This window comes from Equus asinus, chromosome 2 (assembly GCF_041296235.1).
Source record: "Equus asinus isolate D_3611 breed Donkey chromosome 2, EquAss-T2T_v2, whole genome shotgun sequence".
NCBI classification, from domain to species: domain Eukaryota; kingdom Metazoa; phylum Chordata; class Mammalia; order Perissodactyla; family Equidae; genus Equus; species Equus asinus.
The window spans coordinates 136,484,324-136,500,111 of NC_091791.1; the positions used below are offsets into that span (position 1 = coordinate 136,484,324).

At 43.2% G+C, this 15,788-nt stretch overlaps 1 protein-coding gene across 9 annotated transcripts in view; it reads right to left on the bottom strand.

The window, feature by feature from the left end:
- The window catches only part of TLN2 (talin 2), a 413,145-nt gene that overhangs the window by 178,516 nt on the left and 218,841 nt on the right, over positions 1–15,788 (bottom strand). For all 9 annotated transcript variants that reach the window (XM_070500486.1, XM_070500480.1, XM_070500476.1 and 6 more), the window contains 6 exons: positions 12,447–12,616; positions 10,622–10,719; positions 9,273–9,402; positions 7,835–7,987; positions 5,954–6,096; positions 4,174–4,301 (listed from right to left, as the gene is read on the bottom strand). In XM_070500486.1, coding sequence (XP_070356587.1) covers positions 4,174–4,301; positions 5,954–6,096; positions 7,835–7,987; positions 9,273–9,402; positions 10,622–10,719; positions 12,447–12,582 — 788 coding nt within the window. In that variant the 5' untranslated portion in view covers positions 12,583–12,616. The remainder of the gene's footprint in view (positions 1–4,173; positions 4,302–5,953; positions 6,097–7,834; positions 7,988–9,272; positions 9,403–10,621; positions 10,720–12,446; positions 12,617–15,788) is intronic.

Sequence of the window (15,788 nt, forward strand, 5' to 3'; positions counted from 1 at the left end):
GCTAATTCTTCTTTAGATTTACCTTCTATTTCGTCAAATTCTTTGATCAGCAATGTTTCTTGCACCATACTCTTGCCATCTTTCTAGAAACATTTCATAGTAGTCCCCATAGACTGCACTGCAACTTTTGGAACCCTAAACAGACCATCCTGCATTCAAAACACAGTTAAAGCTTAGACCTTGTTGAAATCAGAGCCAAGTTTTGGCTCTCCATAATAACTATTTCATATTTATTTGCCAAATAGATCGTAGTCTCAACAACAGCAACAAATTAGTACATTACCCCTCCTCGCACCTTCCCTGTATTTGGCACAATGAGCACACGCAGAAGTCCTTCGTGAGTTAAAGACCACCACATGGCATGCTTTCTGCAAGCACTTTCTGTACACGGAAGAGCACAAAGTGTATATACGATGAGTGGATTCTATTGTTCATATTTCGTGCTCCAATAAAATGTCCCTTTCTGAGACTCTCCGGAGATGACTTGAAGAAAGGTGTCAGGCAGCTAAAGCACATCAGACAGGATTTGGGAGAACTGGCTGTTTTCTGGTTTCTAGCTCTCCTCGTTCTGCGCCATATTTCTGTCTCTTTCTCTCTTGCACCTATTTTTTCATCTACAGAGCAGACAGGGGACATCAAACAATCCTTAAGTCTCTGAAAACTCTAAAAATCTTTTAGTCTCTGATTTTCATTATTCTTTAAATACCTTCACCAAGGTGGTTTGAGTCCAAAAATCATTAAAGAGTCCGAAGAAAGGTGAGAAAGAATCTTATAAAAAGGTCCATAGTATACTGACTGAGCAAAAGTGCTTAACGAATTTTCAAAAAAATTTTTTAAATGTACTTGCTAAACATACCTCTATGTATCTCTGAAATCTCTGCCTGGTTGTATCTTGTAACTTGGCTCTGTGACATCTAAATTTCTCCCTATTTTTTTTAAACTCTGAATTGTTCAAACAGATAGTACATATGAAAGCTGAATGGAGGAAAAACATAAAGGCTGGCAAACGTGGCCTAGCCAGTCCCTGAGGACAGCCCAGGCTCCGAACACTCAACATACAATCAAGGAAATGTGACCCCAGGAAAGAGACCGAAGGACCTTGTGATCACATTTTTAAGCATTTTCCTAATTTTGCTGCATTTTAGGAGAATAGTGAAAGGGACAACTTTGCCCTGAAAGTAGGAATCCCTTTGTAAATAATATGGCCCAGTGTGAGATGTCAGAAGCTACTTGCAGAAAAACTCTATGTAACTGTGAAGAAGCTACTTGTCTCTGCCCCTCTTCTTCCACAACTATTGCATAAAATATACTACCTTCTCATTTCAAAAGAGGACATTGAGAACTAGCTGTCCCAAAGCTCTAAAAAAAAAGAATCAATGAAATGACCAGGGGAACATCATCATTTTAGGCACCCAATGAGTGGCTACATCTGGATCACCTCTCGTCAGGGCCACATAGGTTTCTGGTTATGAAGGCCTAAAAATACATAAACATTTTAAAAATTTTGGGTTCATAAATCTTCTCTCCGTTTATTCCTGTTCTTCATCAGTCACTCAAAGAAATAGACACAAACAAAATATGTTGTATCCTCCAAGGCCAAATTAATTCTTGGTGTTTATCAATTTCCATGGCCATAATCCAAAGGTGTTTTTTGGGTTTTTTTTGAGGAAGATTAGACCTGAGCTAACATCTGCTGCCAATCCACCTCTTTTTGCTGAGGAAGACTGGCCCTGAGCTAACATCCATGCCCATCTTCCTCTACTTTATATGTGGGATGCCTGCCACAGCATAGCTTGACAAGCAGTGCATAGGTCCACACCCAGGATCTGAACTGACGAACCCTGAGCCGCCGAAGCGGAACATGGGAACTTAACTGCTGTGCCACTGGCTGGCCCCATAATCCACAGGTTTTTGACATTAAATGTATCTGAGGGACCAGCTACGAGATTAGAATGCAGGAATGTCAAACTACTAAAACATCCTGTGCCCACGGTCTCTCAAGGCATCTGTGGTGTCACACAGCAGAGAGCAAGGCAAGCTTCCCACGGCTCTTGCAGGAAGGAAGCCAGACCAACTGAGTAGAAATGGGCCCTGAGGAACACCTGGCTGTATGACTCAATTGGAGAATATAGAGCAAAGTAAGTGAGACAGGACCTGCTCAGAGCCACTCTCAGACCCCAGGTCACTGTAAGTTATAGTATAGGACAAAGCATCACTTTGGAAAGGCTCCTTGGAATTCAATAACCCAGTGATGAAGATTATTTTAGGCTGGTTACTGTTAAAAACTGCAGATGAGAAGGAGGCTCTGAGGAGTGGAATTTGCTTGCCCTTTGATGAGAGACTTTTGCATTTGTGAAGGAAGTCTCCATCTGTGGGGGTGTCTCCCTCTCTGTACCAGGAGGAAGGGGGGATGACCTTATCTCTAGAAACTCTTAATGGGGACGGCAAGGACTTAAGTTGTTTACTGTCTGGTAACCTCATGTAGCTGTATCCCCCCACCAGCAACATCCTCCTTTGTCTTTAGCTGAAGATAATATTTAAGGTGGTGGCTTCTGCCATTTACTTAATCTGGTTTTATTCTTATCTAAAAATTATAAGACCACCCAATAACCAGACCCAACCTGCACTGACACCATTTTAACAACTTTTTACATATTCTTTCCTTTGTCTTGTAAAGAGATAATTCACATACCTAGGCCTTAAATTTAGCCCTACTCTCAACCCATGTTTGCAGCAGCAGCAGCAGCTCTGACTGCCCATGGGTCCTGTCCCCAAGCAGCAGCTCTGACTGCCCATGGGTCCTGTCCCTATGCGGGCAGCAGCTCTGACTGCCCATGGGTGCTGTCCCCATGCTATTCCACACTATTCTCTAAATAAAAGAGCACTACCTCCAGATCTTAAGAGTCCAAGAAATCTTTCTTTAGACTCTTCGGCTCACCGACCCCACATCATCAGGAGTACAGTATTTTTGTAACAACTAAGTTTAGACCAAACCGCATATTGGCAAGGCATTCTCTGCCACCAGGAGAGAAGTTGGATTTTCTTCTTACTCTAGGGCATATGCTGGTCCCAATCACTTTCCACAAAAGTGAAAGTGGGGTCAAGGGCCAAGTAAGCATTTACACTATCCTCTCCCCTCAATACACTTGAACACAATACAGTGGATGACCTACTCAACACAGCTCATGTTGGTGTACCCTACAGAAAAGCTGATGTATGCCTGCCCACCCCTAGCTGGCATTTGCATCAGGTCAGCAGTTCCAAAGCCTCTACTGGTTACAGTCTAGGACAATGTGATATTGATCATGTGAAGACTCTCTGGAGTGATTTTTTTCTGGCTCAGTCAAATGTTCCATCTTCCCTAAGAGGACGAAGAGGGACAGATAAAGGAAAGGAATGTTACCAGAGGAAGAAATACACAAAATCCTTGGAGAAGCCCAGATCAAAACAAGGAGAAGATCACCTCAAACAGCAGCCTATGTATGGCTGGGCTTGTCCTGCTGGGCATTTCTAGGAAACTCAATCCTAAGGCTCTTGTTCTGTGGGGCCGTGATGAATCTGCAGGGTTAGCTTTCTCTTGAATCTCTGAGTGTTGAGTCAGAAAAAAAATGCCCCCATCATTTTATGAAAGAGAACCAAAGACCAGATGGGTGAAAAGAGTAGAGCAAGCATTTAACGGGTATATCACACTTTCAGAGCAACAAAGAATTCATAAGATTGCAATAAAGAATGTTTTATACTTTGTTGTTCTAATATGGGAGTCTCAAAAAGAAATTAAAGATGACAAAATTTGGCCCGGTATAAAGAAGAAATGTTCTAATGGGCAGAGGTTTCAGAAGATGGAGGAAGTGAGTTCCTCAATTCTAGAGATATCCCAGGACAGGCTTGACAATAGCTCCGAGCGCGGCTACAGGTTCTGTGCTCTAGAGGAAATCTCACACTGCATGAACTTGGAGCCGATAAGCTTCACAGTCATCCTGACACTGAATTCCCAGGCCTCTTGCTTTCCCCAAGGTGCGAAAATTTGATCATATACTCAACTGAGTAAAGCTAACAATCTCACAACTGAGTGAAACTAGGGTGTGTATTTTGCATAGCAGCTCAAAAACAAATAGTGAAAAGAAAAGAAGAAGAGAGGAGAAAAGAGAGAGAAAAAAACAAAAGGTCATTTACTCTAAGAATCCAGGTTTGTGTTTATGCTCCACATGAGGTCCAAACTGTATCTGGGCTTGAAATCCACCAAACTCACAAGCTTTCTCGAAGGAGACAGGGTGGGAGCCATTCAGGATATCATCCCGAGCCTGAAACACAAGAGGAAGCAAAAAGCATCAGGAGCTTGGGGGAATGACACATTCTCCCCGTTGACGCGTTCCTGCACCCGGGTGCACCCTCTGTGGAGGGAAGGAAATGCGCCAGCAGCCACAGCGATGCACTCAGGCCCCTGCGGATGATTACAGCACACGAGGATTAAGGCAAAAGCGAAACAGGTCTTCACCCCAAATTGCCTATAGATGAAAAGCATCAGACGGGTCCAGGATAAAGCTCGAGTATAACCTAAGAAGGAGAAGTGACCATGAAAAATACAGAGGCAAAAGGAAATCCTTGTGAAATGACCAGATTCATAGAGAGGGAAACAGAAATACAATAGACTTTTTATGATCCTAAATCATAAAGCTAACCGAAAAATTATCTAGAGGTAAGAATCAATCCAATCCCCACCCCAAGATAAAGGCCAGTGTAATATAAGGGGGAGGCAGGATGGGGAGGGAGGGAAAGAGAAAGAGACAGAGACAGAGACAGAGACGACAGACAGACCGTTAAGAACTCAATACTGCAGACAGTTAGGAGAACCCACAAGCAAATGCACACTCTAGAATCAGGAACTCATTGTGCCTGAAGTCCTTCTCCTACGTGACTCATTACTGCTGTTGCAATTTATTCTTTTTCTGTCTTTCCGTTCTCCAGTTAAATCATCCCCAGATCATGCTTAGATGGACACATTAAGCTATGGCTCTGAGCCTTAAACCTACAAGCATTTTCTTACTGCCCTGACATCTCCCTTCCTTCTGGCCTTCCAGCCTCTTTCCTCCCGGCCCTCCTTCTATGCCATTCTTCCATCCACTAACTGGGAGGTCAGCAAACTTTTCCTATAAAAGGTCAGAGAGTAAACATATTAGACCTCGTAGGCCACATGGTCTCTGTCACAACTACTGAACTCTGCCATAGAACACGAGAACAGCCACAGACAGTATGTAAACAAGGATGTGATACATAAGGGGATTTCACAATGTGTAATATGTAAATGAATGAACTGTGTTCCAATAAAACTTTATTTACAAACACGATGACACAGTGGTTGCATTTTGCTAACCCCGATATTATTTCTATGAGCAGATATGTAGATAAATGGAAGCAGGGGAAAGAAAGAATGAAAGAAGTGAGACAGGGAGGAAGATGGACATTCTCCTTGAGCCAAAAGACACCTTGGGGACTATCTAGTGTAAAGCCCACATCTTATCTACTGGGAAACTGCAACTCAGTAAACGACTTGTCTGAGTTTAAACAATTAGTTAATGGTAAAGACGTAATAGGTTATCGAGAGAATGTCTTTCAGTTAGTAAGAAGTACTGATTTTCTGACCAGTATTTGCTTTAGTTCTAAGATGCCAGCTAAGAAAGCTTTAGTGCATTTGACGTGGTGAGCCAGTTGAGTCCCTCAAGGCCAGGCAGAGAGACAGTGCCAGGCACCAGGGTCCCACCTGGAGGCCCAAGAAAGGCCCTCCTCTGGATGGCCAGCAGCTCATGTTGAACATCAACCTGCACCACAAGCAAACACGTGAGAGGAACCCATGAGCAGCGCCCATTGGAAACTGCCAAGACCTGCTCACCACCAGCCACAGCCAGGAGCTCCCTGAAATCTCCCCAGCCTCAGCGTCTGAGAAGGAAACACATACCTGAACATAGAGCAAGTTGAGCTGCACAGGGTCTCTCGAGTCCACATTCTGATCAGAGTAAAAGAACTTCCGTCTCAGCAGCAACGTTTCATTTTCATCCACTCCCTGTTCTCTGAATGTCCGGCTGTGATCCAGCCAATTTACTGCAACACAACAAGACAAAGGAAAGAACTGCTTATTTTTCCTCTTACTTAAAGGGAACGTGCCATAACAGCAGTGTGATACAGATGGGGATTTCTATAATGCTGATGTTTGGTTATAATCACTTCTTGTAGTAAACTGAAGTTTTTAACTTTGCAAAATAACTTCAGATGTACCGTCACGTACCATATAACATACCAAAAAGCAAATGAGCAAGAAAACCCCCAGCCATTCCTAAAGTTAGTTAAAGCCCCGCAATGAATTTATAATATGCCCCCCTTCCCTCTAGGAGGAAAAGGAAATAAGGAAATCATTGCTTTATACCAAGACAACCAAGTCGGCGTTTTCCTTTAAGTCAAGTGTGGATACTTCAGTCTCATCAGGTGAAATAATTTATAAACTCTGAGCATAATAATTTATAAACTCTGACTCTCAGTAGAAAAGAGGAGAAAAATGAAAGTAATGGGGGAGGGGAGGATGGGATTCCAGGGGTGGGGGATGGTAGAACTCTGCCCATGAGCCAGCTTGAACCTCACTCGTTCTGAGAATGCACGCCTGAAATCTAGGTCCACAGCTCTCCTTCCTACACTCCTTCCTGGGATCAACACACGTTGTGAATAAGCATTTATGACAAGCCTCATTAAACTATAAGCAACTTTAGCAACAGGGAATGTGTCAGACTGACCTCATCTCCCATAGCACCTGGGAGAGTATCAAGCACGTTATAAAAATCCTTGTGATTTGTCTACTGAAATCTCACTCGGAAAGAAATATGCAACTGGAAATCAAATGAGGCAGAAAAAAAAGAATGGAGAAAAGATCAGAGGAAATGAAGGCTCCATTGAAGATGGATAGATGTAATGACAATGATGACATCTTTCCAATGTAGCAGCAAGTGCAATGAAAGAAAGAAAGGGGCTGAGGACGTCTCAGTGAACTGTACGGGAAGTAAGATCCTCTCGGTGGAGGAGGCAAGGGCAGGTTAGGCATCCAGGTGCACACAGCACAGGCTCTGGGGACACATGGAGTGTAAGTACTGGCTTTTCCTAATATTAACTGTGTGGCCATAGAAAAGGACTTTTCTACAATAGAATTATGTTACCATTTTGTAATTCCTAAGGAAATAATGGATCTAGGCAGTGGTCCTCAATGGCTGTTAACATCACAAAAAAGGAGACAATGGCATACAACTTCCTAATGGAAGTACACACCACCACACAAGGAGACTTTATTTTTAAAAAAATACACACACACACACACACACGAGTCTGATGAAGTCTCCAGATCTCAGGAATCAAAAGGCACAGAAGAACACATTAGATGACACCACAGGTATACAAATCAAAAAATTTAGACTGTAGAAAGCTCTATGCAAGTAACAATCAGGTTTCTTCCCTCTAAAAATTGCAAGGAAAAAATAAAAGAGATGGAGAGAAATCCTTGAGACTAGAAGAGTGAAGCAACATATCATCCAACCGTGTTTGGACCCCAGCTCAAACAAACAATTTTTTTAGAAGACAATGGGAAAACGTGAACATGATTTGTGTATTTGACATTAAGAGATTACCTTTTTAGATGTGAAATGGAATTATAGTCATTTTATCTTTTAGCGACACAGACCAAAATATTTCTATGAATAGAAAAGACAAAAAACCCTGTCCTGGGTCACACAGATGATGGGAGGGAGGGAGGCCCGGCAGAAGCACGCGCCCGTGTCATAGTTCCGTCTCAGATACTCACAGTCATCATCCGTGTGAAGCTTGGCTTTCAACTTCTCCATTTTCCTTTCGTCTCGTAACAGTGTCCTGTCTTTTTTTAGCGTACCCGTCCCTTCCTCTTTCTTTTCCTCGATAGTTTCTTGGATTAAAGAGTATTCTTCATAGTTTGTTATTCCTAAAAATATAAATTAGGTTGTAATTATCAGTAATTACATTCCTATCACCCCTTTCAGCCTGGGGCCTATAAGACTCCAAGGAGTTCCTGGTGGCAAAGGACAGACAGAGGCCTTACAAAGGTGTGGGTCAGGAGGCCATCCATGGAGCACACATCAAGTCACTCTAGCCAAAAAGAATTTTCAGGGGCCGGCCCCATGGCCGAATGGTTAAGTTCGCTCACTCTGCTTTGGTGGCCCAGGGTTTCGCTGGTTTGGATCCTGGGCGTGGACATGCCACCACCTGTCAGGCCACACTGGGGCGGCATTCCACTTGCCACAACTAGAAGGACCCACAACTAAAATATGCAACTATGCACTGGAGGGATTTGGGGAGAAAAAGGAGGAGAAAAAAAAAAAGAAGATTGGCAACAGTTGTTAGCTCAGGTGCCAATCTTTAAAAAAAAAAAAATTTTCAGCTAGTTAAGTCATATACAAAATGTCACGTTCAATTCTCCCATCTAATTTTTAAGAAATAAGTACAAAGCAGAGATCACGCAGAATAAGGCAAGACAACGTCAAACAAGAAGTGGAGGGAACTGAGCTTCTTTTGCATGAAGAGAAAATTAAGACAGGCCAGGCTACTTTCTTCACTGTCTTTTTGTTTTTGTTTTTGAGCTAACATCTGCTGCCAATCCTCCTCTTTTCGCTGAGGAAGATCGACCCTGAACTAACATCCATGCCCATCTTCCTCTACTTTATACGTGGAACGCCTATCACAGCATAGCTTGCCAAGCGGTGCCTTGTCCGCACCCGAGATCCGAACCGGTGAACCCCGGGCCGCCGAGAAGCAGAATGTGCGAACTTAACCGCTGCGCCACCAGGCCAGCCCCTACTTTCTTCACTATTCGAACGGCATCATGTAGAAAGGAGAAAGACTTCTTCTGAGGAGATTCATAGAAGCTATGAGAAGAAAGGCTGTGTAACAATCAGTCGTATAAGACTGTCTCCGGGTGTCTTCAAGAAGATATTGGACGTCAGTGATGCTTATACAGAATCCCAGCAAAGGGTGGGAGACTGAATTGTATCATTCAAAATTTCTTTTGTTTTTGAAAGGAAAATAAAAGCTCTCAATTTTGACTTAGGGAGAGGTATTGTAACTTTATAATACCAGTTAGCGGGTTTGCAAATTGTGAGAGTGATCATACCCTCTTGGGACCGGGCAGAAATCAGTGTGCTGGGACACATTCAAGATTGCGTGTCATTAAAGCAAAACAAAACCCAGAACCCGGGCGTGTGAATGCTCACCTATCCTGCTGCAAATAGTAACCAGGAGCTCCCCAACTGTCTTGGAGTCATCCACCATCACTGTTTTCACGGACCCATCCAGCATCCGGATTTTCTGAGGTCTCTGTTTCTTTTTGTATTCCAAAATATCCTAGAGCAAAACCATACAAACTTTTCACACTGCACCGGAAACGAGATAATAAAGTTGGACACTTCTTTAAAAAAGGAATTGTCCCTAGCACACTCTGATTTCCTCCTAAAAGTCCATGAGATTTTTGCCACTAATACAGAAACTCCAGTGCCAATTCTTTCCTACAGATTTCTTAACAACCTGATAGTGAAATTACACCTAAAGAAGTACTCTTTCTAGCTCACAATTACTGAAAAGCAACCTCTGAAAAGTGAGAGGAGCCTATGTCCTCCTCAAAGGCTGGGAATGATGACCTCTAAGGACAATCAGCAAAGGAAAGTTCCTATTTGCCTTTTAAAAAGACAGTAGCGTGCTTCTCCAATTATCTCTTAAACAGTTGTAAGCAATTTTAGGTTATGAAGGAAATAAATAATACCCCCATAATCCTTCACAGTAGTAGTGTATCACATAGAAGTGGTTTTCACAGTAATGGCAAGACCAAACAGGGGTAATAAGTTCGGGAGTTGTTTTTAAATAAGAGACTTCTTTCTTTTACTATGCTTCTTAAAAATAGAATTATGGAGATAAAAATTAATTGACACCACATACTTTGCTCTCACTTTATGGAGTCCTGACCACTCTGACAGGTGCATTCCATACACCAAAACCCATTATCTCAGAGGTTAAGTTGAACAGAACATTTATCACCTTTTTACTTGTTACCTCTCTCCACTTCCATAACACAACCATTTTTGTTGTTACTATTACTGATAGTCATTGAACTCACGTCTAAAATGAACTTTCTTTTACAAAAACAAAACACTGATTAATATTCAATCTTTGATCACCTTTAGGATTATATTTTGGTTTTCCCTCCAATCTATCCTCACTTTCTATCACCACTCACCAGTAAACTTCTACATACTTTCAGGAAGATGCTGTACCTTACTTCACACCTACCAAGACCAACAACAGCCTGTAGAACTCACTTAAAATACTAACCTCAAACTGCTTTAATTATTCTGTGGAGTAATTTGGACTGCTGATATTTTCTATCACTACCTGGACAGCCCTTACAAAGTGCATTACATCAAAACCATTAACAGATGCCCTTGAATCAAAATAGATTATTGGGTCTCTCCTTTCTTCTTTTTTTTTTTTTTTTGAAGAAAACCGTTGGCTGCTATGGAAGGCCCAGGGACAAAGGGATGAAAAATCAAAAATGAGATCAACAGCATACCCCATTTCGCAACATGTAGTAATCCAGTGTTCTGCCCGCTTCCAGCCAAATTCCTTTCCTGGGGTCTTCATCCGAGAGAAACAGCCCATAGTCAGAAGCTGGAAGATAAACAGAAGGAAAAATAAGAGACGAAGTGATGATGAAGCCATCACTGACTCCCAGGCCCTGAGTCTGCTGACTTGGCAAGGATGTGGGTGTTCTCCTTCACCAGAGAAATGTTTCGTTTTGACAACACGAGCAGCCACTGGGACGAGGGCAGAGGGGGAGGAGTAAGAGTTGAGCTGCAAAAGCAACAGCCACCAACAAGGTTCATGTTTCTTAAAATCAGTGGACAGTAGTTTTGTCTAAAATTTAGGGAAACACCAAGAACAAAGCAGTCTAAATTTCTTTCTAACTGAACTGGGTTTTACTCTCCATCACTTGCTATCAGAATCAGGCCAAGAACCCAGGAAGAATGATAAGACAGCTGGGAGAAACGAAGGAAGTGACCACTTCAGCCCAAGTCCACTTAGGCAAAGAGGGGCCAATGGAGGCTTTACACTTGGAATTATCCCTCCATCAGCCCAATACAGCATTATCAAAGGTAAGGAGGAGTTCCCTGTGAGATGAAGCTTCTGCCCCTCATACCACCAAATTACGAATAAAGTTGGAAAATTAAACTCTGCGTTCTCCATAGAAATCTCTTAATCTGACCCAGGAAGTACAAGAGGGTGGTGGCAGGAGGAAAGCAGTATCATTTCCTGTCTAAAGACTTTTCTCTTCCTGAATGTGAGTCAAGGAAACCTCAGAGACCCAGAAGAGGGTCAGAGATCCTATTGTTTCTTAGAAAAACAACTTCAAGATCTATAAAGGTTTATATCTTCACTGGAGCTATTATAGCAAACCAACCCAAAGAAATTTTTTAAAATCTTGGAGAAAACAGAACTGGAAAAGTAAAGGCAAGAGAAATGATCAGACAACCAGATCTTGGAGAAAGATTGGGGATATGGGCAAACTTTATTTTTATTTGTGGGTAACCTAGAAATAACAGTGTTTTGAATAATAATGCTTTGAGACCAAAATTAGTCATTTTATGAGTAACAGATTTTTTCAAGAAGACCTATGCTCACCTATAATTATCTTTGAATATTTGATTTTTATACTTCTAATTTTTAAGATGTTTTATTTCATCTTCAAATGAAAGATTTATTAATTTGGGAGTAATCTCATTTCTCAAGTCAAACACTAAATAAAGGAAGGAAATGTCAAGAAGACAAAGGGAAATGGAAAATAAAATTGTATGAATGGCTTTTGTTTAAACTCAGATTATTAAACCAAACATTAAACAAAATATATCTCAAATGCCATTTTTTTTTTAAGGTTTGAGATAAAGTTAATAAAGCTCCTTAGAGTCCTTGACATATAAGACCTGCCCTGGGTCCCGATGACAGTTCCTAGCTTCTTCAGGCTGCTGGCAGTGGAGAGCTTCCATTCATGTGAAACAGGTCTCAAGATATACAAAAGCATTAATTGTTAGGGCAGCTTCATTTGCACGTTAGGGGTAAGTGAGATGACACATCAAAAAGTGACTTGTAAACTGCAGAGTGCAATGCTGAGGTATGGAAGGGTCATGACGATGGGCATAATGATGATGACGACTCAATGGCAGCTGTGGTCATTGTCATCCCAAGCCTCACACAGGAGTCAAGTAGTGTCCAGGCTAAGAAAACATTTCATTTGAGACATACACACTAGTGGGCTTGTGTACGACTCAGAGCCTCATTTCTGTAGCTACTAAGAACATACAAACACATTTCAAGAAGCCAGCAAATAAGCAACAGCCTACCTTGGCCAGTCTGTGCCTCAGGTACCCGTTCCCGAATGACTCGACATGCATCATACACCGCCGTAGATGGTTCAAATTGCATGGTTTTCACCACATTGCAGTGGCGGACACAAATCTTCAAGGACAGGGCCACCATCTTCCTGGATGATCTGAACTCTCACTTAGAATGTCTGGAAAACACAGAAAGACACACCCTGATATTCATCATAATTATTCGTCTTGGAGAAAAAACGCTAGACTCAATCAGCTTTAAAAATCCAAAACAGTATAAGAGCAATTAAAGAGAATGCTTTGGATAGAAACACAAATTAAAAAATAGATTTCAAAAATTTTAAAATAAGACAGCAGCATGCAGTCTCAGAGTTAACATTCCCACAGTGCAGCGAGTGCAGTCCTTGGGAAGAAGGAACCACAGAAGCTCACCAAGCCTCCTTCTCAAGGCTGCTCCCTACTTGGGGTTGCCTAAATGAGGTCCTTGGGAGTGGAATTTCCCAGGTTAATGTCCTCAGGTGAGAGGCCGAGAGCCTTGAGCACCCAAAGCTGTCTCCTCAAGGTGCCACTGTCAGCATCCTCAGTGCCCAGGCTTCCTTCCCACCAGCTCCCGGGGACAAGGAAGAATCACCAATACCCTCTCAGGTGCGCCTCATGCAAAAAAGTTCCACCGCATCACTTACCAGACTGGGCTTCCAGGCCCAGCCCCATCACCAGGAGACTGGACATTCAAGCATGGCACTGTGGCCACTCTGCCTCAAATTTCCCCACAAATAAAGTAGCAACAATGATGTCAGCCCTGCACAATTCACAGAAGAACTGAATCCTGAGGGGACATCAATGCCAGGCCAATGCACGGCCATCACTAATGAGGCCAGCGCGGCCGAGTTTAAACACCCTCATTGCGCCAGACAGCTTCACCCTGTTCAGGAGTCTCCAAGTGAAGAAAATGCCAATTCAATTGTTATTTCATTCGTACAAACTACTGGGATATTTTGCTTCTCATCCAGTTTGATGGCTTTAGAAAATAGACAGGTTTAGGCTAAGTTTGAATTATTTCATAAATGATTTCTTTTTAAAATTTAAGTCCTACAATTTAGTGCATTTCCTTTGAGTTGGCGGCTTGTGGTTTATTTCGACTATCTGCTCAATTCCATGGCCAGAAACTTACACCCCAACGCAAGCCAGCCTCTATCAATGCATGCCTTGGGCACAAGAAGGAGGCATCTTTCCTGCACCTGAGGAACCAACACAGATATACCTGGCTGACTGTCATCCTGGCCAGTAAGGGACTTTACAGTTAGTAGCTATTAGAATCCTAGAGCTGCACGGATAGCATAAATCCATGAGAATTTCAAGCTCACACTCCTTTCTTGTCATTTATTAGAGAATCTACAGGTGATAAACCTGGACCCCAGCTCCCTTCAAGCTTCTTTCCCACTTAAGAATGCATGTGCTGAGAAGTAACGAGGTGGCCAAAAGGCAGAGAGGCCACCAGGATGGCCAGGCCCAGAAACAGGAGTGGGTGCCTCCAGGGCGTTGCTTCTTAGCACGTTTGACTGGCTGCTGGCTTCCTGACAACAGGTGACTAGGTCACTTGGATACAGAGGACATTTTTAAACAGATGCTCTGGTGTCCATGGGCAGGGTGTACACACACTCTTATGAAGATTGTCCAACTGTAAAATCATTCTGACCTTGCTTACATTCTGAATGAATTATGTCTGTGAAAATATTCGTCATTTGAGAAACGTCAAGATACACTTCTCAACAACAGCAGTGTTCACTGGGAATCTGCCCTAAACAGAATTAATTTACTACACCCTGGGCAGTGGCTGGATTGCTGACACAGCAGCAGAGTTCAAAATATCCGATGATTTTCCATCTACGATACTTAAAGCTATGCATAAAAGGCTCCACCCAACTCTTTTTCACAGGCATGTTTAATCAACCAACTTCCCAATTTGGGGGAAAATTCTAGGGATAAAATGACAAATTTGCTGTGATATAGATCACTCCATGGCTTAGTCTGTGCCCCGGGACTGGTGACAACTGTGGGGTTTCCTGAACCAGGGAACCATCAGTATGGCTGGTGGTGACAGTCAGTGGGGAAGGCCACAGAGCTCGATGTTGTCACGGACACCGTTCATGGGATGAACCAGAGGGGATGAGATGGTTAAGCTCTGCCATTCCCTGGGAGTAGGAAGTGGTGTAAGCATCCCAGCATGAAAGAAAGCTGCCCTTCCCAGGCTAATAACTGGGCTTTCTGAAGAATAAATGAAGGGTCCCTGAAGCCAAGTGACAGAGATTCAATCAAAGGGAAAGACAGAGCCATGACATGGGGCCCAGAGCAGAATGTGACAGCAGGACAGTAAACATGGGAGCTCAGAAGGAAGTGAAGACACACAGGAGCGAGGAAAAAGGGAGCCTGCAGGACAGAGCCTGGAGTGCAGAATCAATGAGCAACAGAGGAGAGAAGGCCAGAGTCTTGGGAAGCAGAGGAGAAGGAGAGAAGGAGGGAAGCAGGAAAACTACTGCAGTGAAGAAAAATCTCTATCCAAAACAACTGGGAAAATGAAGAAGCCATTGACTGCGGTTGGGGAAGCTGCTGGAGGCACAGGTTTGAGGTGAAAAGTCTCTAATGGGTTTCTTTGGGATGTATTCAGTGGGGAGGTGGAGCAGATCAAACACAAAGTTGGAGATGTGGGGGTGGGAGGGGGGAGGTGTCATCACATTTAAGTCCTTAGGACTAGGAAGATCATCTAGGGAGGAAGCAAGAGAGACACATCTAAGGACTGAGGCCTGGAACAACATTCTAAAATGAGGAAAGTGAAACCTGCAAGAAGGCCTAGTGGTAGATGAGGGAGGAGAATGGAGAGAGAAGGTGAATCAAGCTGGAGGGAAAGATGAACAGCGCCAAATGCTGATCTCAGTTCGGGGAAGATGAGGACTGAGATATAACTGGATCTGGCAACTAGGAGGTCTCTGGCAGCTGAGATAAGATGAGGTTTGTGGAGGGGTGAGGCCAGAGGAACGATTCAGGAGAGAGATGAGGAGAGGGGCTGGCACAGCAGGAACAGACTCCTCTCCTGAGGAGGCCTGCTGGAAAGGGTGGAGGTAGCTCTGATTTATGCTTTTAAGGCTTTTTATCCATAAGTATGCATCACTTGGTTGCTGCAAACTCCTCATCTACATAAACATGCCTACATAGACATGGTTTCTACCTTATCATGGCCCTAGTGGTAGTCCCAGGACAGCTAAGTGCCCCTCCTGGAGGCAAGTGCCTCGCTGCACACGATCTCCCTTCTGGGCTCAGCCCACGCTGCTGCCTGGGTCTGTGTGAGAGGAGAGG